Source organism: Spinacia oleracea, chromosome 1 (assembly GCF_020520425.1).
Source record: "Spinacia oleracea cultivar Varoflay chromosome 1, BTI_SOV_V1, whole genome shotgun sequence".
In the NCBI taxonomy this organism is placed as follows: domain Eukaryota; kingdom Viridiplantae; phylum Streptophyta; class Magnoliopsida; order Caryophyllales; family Amaranthaceae; genus Spinacia; species Spinacia oleracea.
The window spans coordinates 119,385,224-119,392,009 of record NC_079487.1 but is presented as its reverse complement, the minus strand read 5'-3'; the positions used below and the strand labels follow the sequence as shown (position 1 = coordinate 119,392,009).

The 6,786-nt window shown below is 32.0% G+C and overlaps 2 protein-coding genes across 2 annotated transcripts; one reads left to right on the top strand and one right to left on the bottom strand.

Annotated features, from left to right (window-relative positions):
- Positions 1-203: 203 nt before the first annotated feature.
- Positions 204-635, top strand: LOC130465645 (uncharacterized). The gene has a single exon (XM_056834485.1). The coding sequence runs from the start codon at positions 204-206 to the stop codon at positions 633-635; it is 432 nt and encodes a 143-aa protein (XP_056690463.1).
- A 905-nt stretch (positions 636-1,540) lies between these two features.
- LOC110795086 (uncharacterized) lies at positions 1,541-5,983 on the bottom strand. Its single transcript, XM_022000062.2, has 2 exons — positions 5,775-5,983; positions 1,541-3,334 (listed from the first exon to the last, which is right to left on the bottom strand). Exon 2 carries the CDS (start codon positions 3,296-3,298, stop codon positions 1,850-1,852), a length of 1,449 nt encoding a protein of 482 aa, XP_021855754.1. The 5' UTR covers positions 3,299-3,334; positions 5,775-5,983; the 3' UTR covers positions 1,541-1,849.
- Positions 5,984-6,786: the final 803 nt, after the last annotated feature.

Sequence of the window (6,786 nt, the reverse complement as noted above, 5' to 3'; positions counted from 1 at the left end):
TCCATTAATCAATTTTCAACACGTTTCCTCATTTAAACCGAGTAACTTCTTTCACAAACTTCATTCTCTTATACTTAATACTTAATACTTAATACTTAACCCTATATATATTTCATCCCTTCACAACTTGTACTCAATTACACCCAAAAAACTAAAAACAAAAAAATCTTAGCTTAAACTTTTTTTTGTTAGGTAACAAAGAAATGAGTCCTAATTATAATGATGGTACAAGGAAATGGTCATTGTTAAACAAGCTAAAAAGGGTTGTTAAGAAGCTAAATGTGATCTTAACTTCAACGTATAAGTTTAATCAATGGAGATTAGCTTCGATATCGATTCTTCGAGGCTCGTCGACTAGGCGTTACACCCGGCATTTGAGCTTCAAAGATGAGATGGGGTTGTATAATGGATGTTCAAATGATGTATTGATGAATGAAGATAGTAATGAAATAAATAAGCGCGATTTGAGTTCATTTAGAAGCTTTGGAAGGATGAATAATTACAATAAGAATAATTATGGTGTTGAAGATATTGATACAAGGGCAGATTTGTTTATTGAGAATTTTCATCGACAACTTCGGATGGAAAGACAGATTTCTTTGGAGCTTAGATATTGCAATTATAATAACAAATGATGTTATGTTGCTAGCAGTAATTTGGAGAAGAAGAACGATGTTTAAATTTGAGGATATGAAGCATATATAGTTATATAATTCGCTAGAATGAGACCTGGTACGTGTTTGTAATTCTCTACCCGATTTGCTTAATTAGGCCAAACACGCACCATTTTCATGTTGTAATTCGCTCTTTTTGGTATATTATTGGTATATATTGGCATATTTTAGAGAATGCCGGTTTGTATGAAGTGTGACATTTGCTTAAAATATTATAGAATACCTAGAAAACATTATACTTTTATATGTTTTCGCCTTACAATACGTCTTATATTGATATATTGGCAGATTTTAGAGAATGCCGGTTTGTATGAAGTGTAACCTTTGCTTAAATTATTTATAAAATACCTAGAAACCATTATACTTTTATCTGTATTCGCTTTACGGTACGTCTTATATTGATATGTATTGGCAAAATTTGATTTGTTATTCTTTAACTTCTGGCCTTTATCATCACCCTTGTTTCAATAGTTTAATACTTTAATTGGTTGTTTGATGAATAATATCCCTACTGCTACGATGAACGCGAGAAGGACATTAAAACAAAACAAAATGTTGCGTATTTCATTAACAATGTGTTAGGTAACATAAGTTACAAGGCTGAATCTAGCGGCTAGGAGACTGACATGTTGTCAGTTTCTTAGGGGAAGGGGATATACATGAAAAGATTGAAGTATACAACTGAGTTACAAAATCCTTAAAATCCTTTTCATTCGACAGCTAATTACAAATTGGCAAATTGAATTGAAGACGTACAAAATTGTGTTCATCTCTCTTTGAAGCAAACATTTGAACAAATTAATCACTTTGCATACAAATTACCTTTGTAATTAAAGATTTCCTGCAATTAAATTAATCACTTTGCATAACAAAAAACCGAAAGATTTAAATTAGCTAAGTACAATTTTGTATGACATTGCATCCAACAGAAGCAAATCAAACTGTTACCAAATTTTCCAACCTCAAAAAAAAAAAAAAAACAATTAAAAGGCAAAAATGTAATAAGTAGACAAATTAATCAAAGAATAAAACCATTCCCTTCTTCTTCTTCTTCTTTCTTTTCACTCTCCAACAAATCGAAATCGACTGGATATATGTTGTATGTATATATGAAGAAATAAGCATGATGATGATGATGATGATGCAGATGCAGATGCAGATGCAGATGCAGATGGTCAGCTCTTTTTAGTGTCCTGCAAAGAAATGACAGTCTCAAAAGCCCCAGCTAATGCCAGAACCTTGTTCTTTGATTTGTTTCCCATAAGCTTAGTTGCTGTCTCTTCAATCACATCATTATAAGCTTGCTTATCTTTCTTCCCCGCCGCCGAACCCTGTGTTTTCCCTGTTGCAGTAGCAGTAGCAGTAGCACTAGCAGCAGCAGCAACAGCAGTATCTGCAGGTAAACTGCGGACAGTTTCTTCAACCATCTTCTCCTCTTTTACTTGTTCAACCATCTTCTCCTCTTTTACTTCTTCAACCATCTTCTCATCTTCTTCTTCTGTTTTTTCCTCTTCCTTTTCAGTCACTCTGTTATCTTGTTCCTCCATTTCTTCCTCCATAATCGTTTCTTCAACCATTGTTTCAGTTGGAACAACTTCAACTACCTTTATATCAGACTCATCTTGCTCATTCCTTACCAGATTCTGTTCTTCTGCAAGCTCAACCTTTGTCTGATCATCAACTACTGCAGATTCTTGTTCAACACTCTGATGATGATCGGTTTTTTCACTCTGTTTTTCTACTGCAGGCTCCTCCTCCTCCTCCATTACATGTTCATGACAAGGCTGATGATCTTCTTCCTCCACAACCACAATCCTTTCCTTTGGGTGAGCTTCTTCAACGTGCTCGACTTCTTCTTCAACCTCTACATTAGTAGGGTCAGCCAACTCCCTGCTACTTTCAGGCATCTCAGACATTTCAGGAAGAGACTGAACCTCACTGTCATCAATATTCACAAAATCATCCTCGATAATCAAATGATCAACTGATGATCTACTCTCATAATCTACACTTGATTCTGAGGTTACACTCCTAGGAGGCTTCTTTGCAGCAGAAGATGAAGATGAAGATGATGTTAATGATGTTGGTTCTTTTTTGGAACTTGTTGATGGAAATGCAGTCCTCTTGAGACTATAAGACTTACTCATCTGAGGTCCTACCACCTTCCTATCCTTCAAGCTCGATGTCCTTGCATACAACTTCTCCGACCCCGGCCTTGTCGAGGCGGCGGCGGCGGAGGAAGGAGTGTTAGTTGACTTGATTGAGAAAGAGGATGATCTTTGAGGTTTAATGTCGCGGGTCCCACTAGGTGGACCTCGAATAGCTCTGCTAACTTGGGATGATGGTGGTGGTCTTTCGAAGGATCTTCTTCTATCAACAGCTGGTTTTTGAGCAAAGCCATGATCAGTAGTTGACTTCTTAGCAGGGATTCTTGAGAAATCCAGACTCGAACTCATGGTGGGTTTCAGATAATTAGGGACAGATTTGGTTGTGTTTTCATCAGTTGGGGTTGAAGATGAAGATGAAGGTTTAGGAGATGTTTTCTTAATGGTGGAACTTGAAGGAGATGTTCCCCTCTTTGTTTCTTTCCCACCAATACTACTTCTCCTCACTGATGTTTCCATGTTATTTACCTCTTAATTACCCAAGTTAAACTCAACCTGCATATAGTAGTTCAAAATAAATGTATAAGAAAATATATTTCCTTTGTTCTACCAATATCGCACCATGTTAACTTTTACACTATTTATGTTGTGTTTTTTACCATCTTTCATAAAATATACATAAAAAATAAGTAATCATGTAGGATCTTATTAGATCTTTGTCAATATATATACTTGTTAAATATCAATTTCTTTTATAAATTTTACTTATACCATAATTCGAGATAACGAGTGAACGTCATGTATTGGGAAGCGTGAAGTCAACATGGTGCAATATTTTCGAAACGGAGGAAGTACATAATTGAAGGTTGATGCAGAAAATGAATCCAAATCCTTTTCCCCGCAGTTTGTGTATCACTTGTATGTCAGTTTTCACCAATGAGTTGGTTAATATTAATTTAATTTTAAAGTTCGAAATTAAATTGTGATAGGCCAAATACAAATAGCAACCAATACGAAAAATAGTTGACAAATGAGACACATAAACATAAAAAAATTGGGGAATATGGTTGACAAGATCAACACTAACATAGTAACATTCATGCTGACCACTAATATGCATTTTGACCAATTAAAACCAGGTCCTTAAGTTTCTTGAATTATTGTTTTAAACCAACTAACTAAACACTTCTGAGTTCTGATCATGATTCACAGTTAAATACAACTCCTTTTTTTTTTGGAAAAATCAACATTTTAAATGGTACTTTGTACAAAATTAAATATGCTTCCTAAAAGTATATACTTTGTGATCAAATTCGGGTCACTTTATAAGTAATTTCTTCATATTTGTTCCAATAGGTAAATTGTCATATCATATATCACGTCAACCATCTCCTATCTAACTGTCAAAGTATATTAAGCGTGGTATAACACTCGTTGTCAAGTGGTATAATAGGAGATGAGCTGAGACGAAGAAAATATTAGTTTTGATTTTTGCAAATAAATACTACGAAGTATAGGATTTTTTGTCATTTAACACCTTAAAAAAAACTAGTTTTTGTAATTTAACACCTTACTTATTTTTTATTGTTTTTAAACACCTTAAAAAACAAAAAAAATTAGAAATCAACACCACTTGACGATTTTTGTTAGAAAAAACATTAGTTTTTAACTATGCTAAAGTTCCCAAGGCATGATATGGTGGTAAACAACTCCTTCTACCATCAAATTATGCTTTGGGAGCTATAGCATGGTTAAAAATCAACATTTTTTTTCTTATGAAAATCGTTAAGCGGTGTTGATTTATAAATTTTTAGATTTTTAAGGTGTTTAAATATAATAAAAAATAAGTAAGGTGTTTAATTACAAAAACTAATTTTTTTAAGGTGTTAAATGACAAAAAATCCTATATTTTATGTATTGTAAGGAAATTATTTTTTAGTAGAACATCTCTGGTCTCTGGGCCATACGTTTTATCTACTTGCTGGGCTTTGTAGGGTAAAGGGTTTTATTCCAGTCACAATTTATGTCCTAACCTAATAATTAAGCTGCGGCTAAAAAACTTTCATCTGATTCTTGATCATAATTAGAAACTTATGAGGAAAGACAAAAACAGGGAAACCAATATGGTCAATGTCTCAAATATAAAAAACAAAAAAAATTCAATAGGAAATATTTTAAATAGCGCGTACGAAACTACAAATTATGTATCGAAATATCGACCACTTTTAAAGGTTAACTCATCTTCTTTTCCTTGAATGACCCACATTATTTTTTGAGGGAGAATGACCCACATTAAGTTATCACAATTCTTGAACGGAACAAGCATTGTATCCACTAAATACCATTTCCTAATATTTAATTTAAAAAATCGGAACAAGAAACAAATCGATTAAAAAATCTGTTCATTGCAGAAATTTATTGTCAATTTCAAATAGTTGTAGCATCTTCATATAATACACATAAAATAATGGCATTGTCCTTTTCATTACATAAACATAAGTCAAGAAAGAGGAATAAATCCTCCTTCAGCAAATACTTTTGTAATTAAGCCACAAAATCAAAGGAATAATCACAAATAAACACAGAATTCAAAATTTGTGTTGCATTTGAAGAAAAAATAATGTATTGAAAATTATGAATTTGAAATGTTATTTATTTTTTTTCTAACAAATTAAGATGAAGAATAATGTTCATTGAAACAATTGATCAAACGTCCATTTCTTTTCTTTTGTTTTTGACATACAAAACAAACGTCCATTTCTATTCAAATAACAAACCTTATAGTTTACAACAAATCACACCTTAAACAAAATGTATCCTTTAATAAATCAAAGGGTAACATAAACATGAAAAACGAAACTCATAATCAAAAAAAAAAAAAAAATGCAACGTCCTAAAAGGAGTTGTATCTTTTCTAAAAGGCCTGATTCTCAAAATAATGATTGAATACAAGAAGCGGAAAATAAGAATTAAGGGTGTTAAGAAATATAGGTACCTCTTTGTTATTTTTTGCTTTGTTTTGCTAAATCTCCATGGATGAAGAGGAATAACAAAAGTTGGATAAAGGTTGAAATAAGAATGAGATCGAGATTATATGAATAAGAATGAGCCAAAGAAACAAAAGAGAGGTGGGAGAGATGCAATTGATTGGAACATAAAACAGACAAGGAAAGAGAGAGGGATCAATGGGAGAATATTTGCTGTCTTTAATTTATTAAATGCCTTTAATGTTGTAGTAAATATTTTAATTCAACCTAACAAAATAACCAAAATAAATTAAAAAATAAAAATTAGAGGAGAATTGGAAATAGGCGGGGCGCAAATTACGCACAAGAATGTCAACCAATAGTCTCCTGCCACCTCGGATAGAAAGGGCGTTGACTTTTCAACTTTAACTTGGTTTTTATTTAAAAAATTGCATATTACGGTCTTAGGTTAGTAGTTAGGGTGATAGCATATGAGGTATGGATTTATAAATTCTTTTTTTTTTTTGATGGGGCAAATTTATTAATTCTTTTTTTTTTTTGACAAAATTTATTAATTCTTAATTAAATGAATTTGGTTTACATTAAATTTATTGTATATCATGTCTACAATGAAAGTGAATAACTTGTTTTTAATTTATTTTGACATGTTTTTTAGGGTTTTTATGAAAACAAATACGGAGTATAAAAGATAGTGGAATTAGTACAAATTTTGCTTTATTAATATAATTTTAAGTCAAACCTTGCTTTAAAAAAAGAACAAGGTTAATTTGATTCAACAATGGTTAGTATATCTAAGAGTTTTTTTTTTGTCAAAATTATATACTTCGTATAAGATAATTGGTCTGTAATTTCTTATAGTTACTATGTAATATATAATAAAGGTCACAAGATATGTAAAAGGTTTTAAAAGGATATTGTTATATTGTTTTGTGTTCACTATCTGTAGACCAAGTCCACGCATTAATAACCCTCGCAAATCATGTTAAATTACGATTAAGAGGGGGATTCACTCACGAAAGA

Excerpts from the sequence above, each read along its gene's own strand:
- LOC110795086 (XM_022000062.2), bottom strand. The coding sequence starts at position 3,298 with ATGGAAACATCAGTGAGGAGAAGTAGTATTGGTGGGAAAGAAACAAAG.
- LOC130465645 (XM_056834485.1), top strand. The coding sequence starts at position 204 with ATGAGTCCTAATTATAATGATGGTACAAGGAAATGGTCATTGTTAAAC.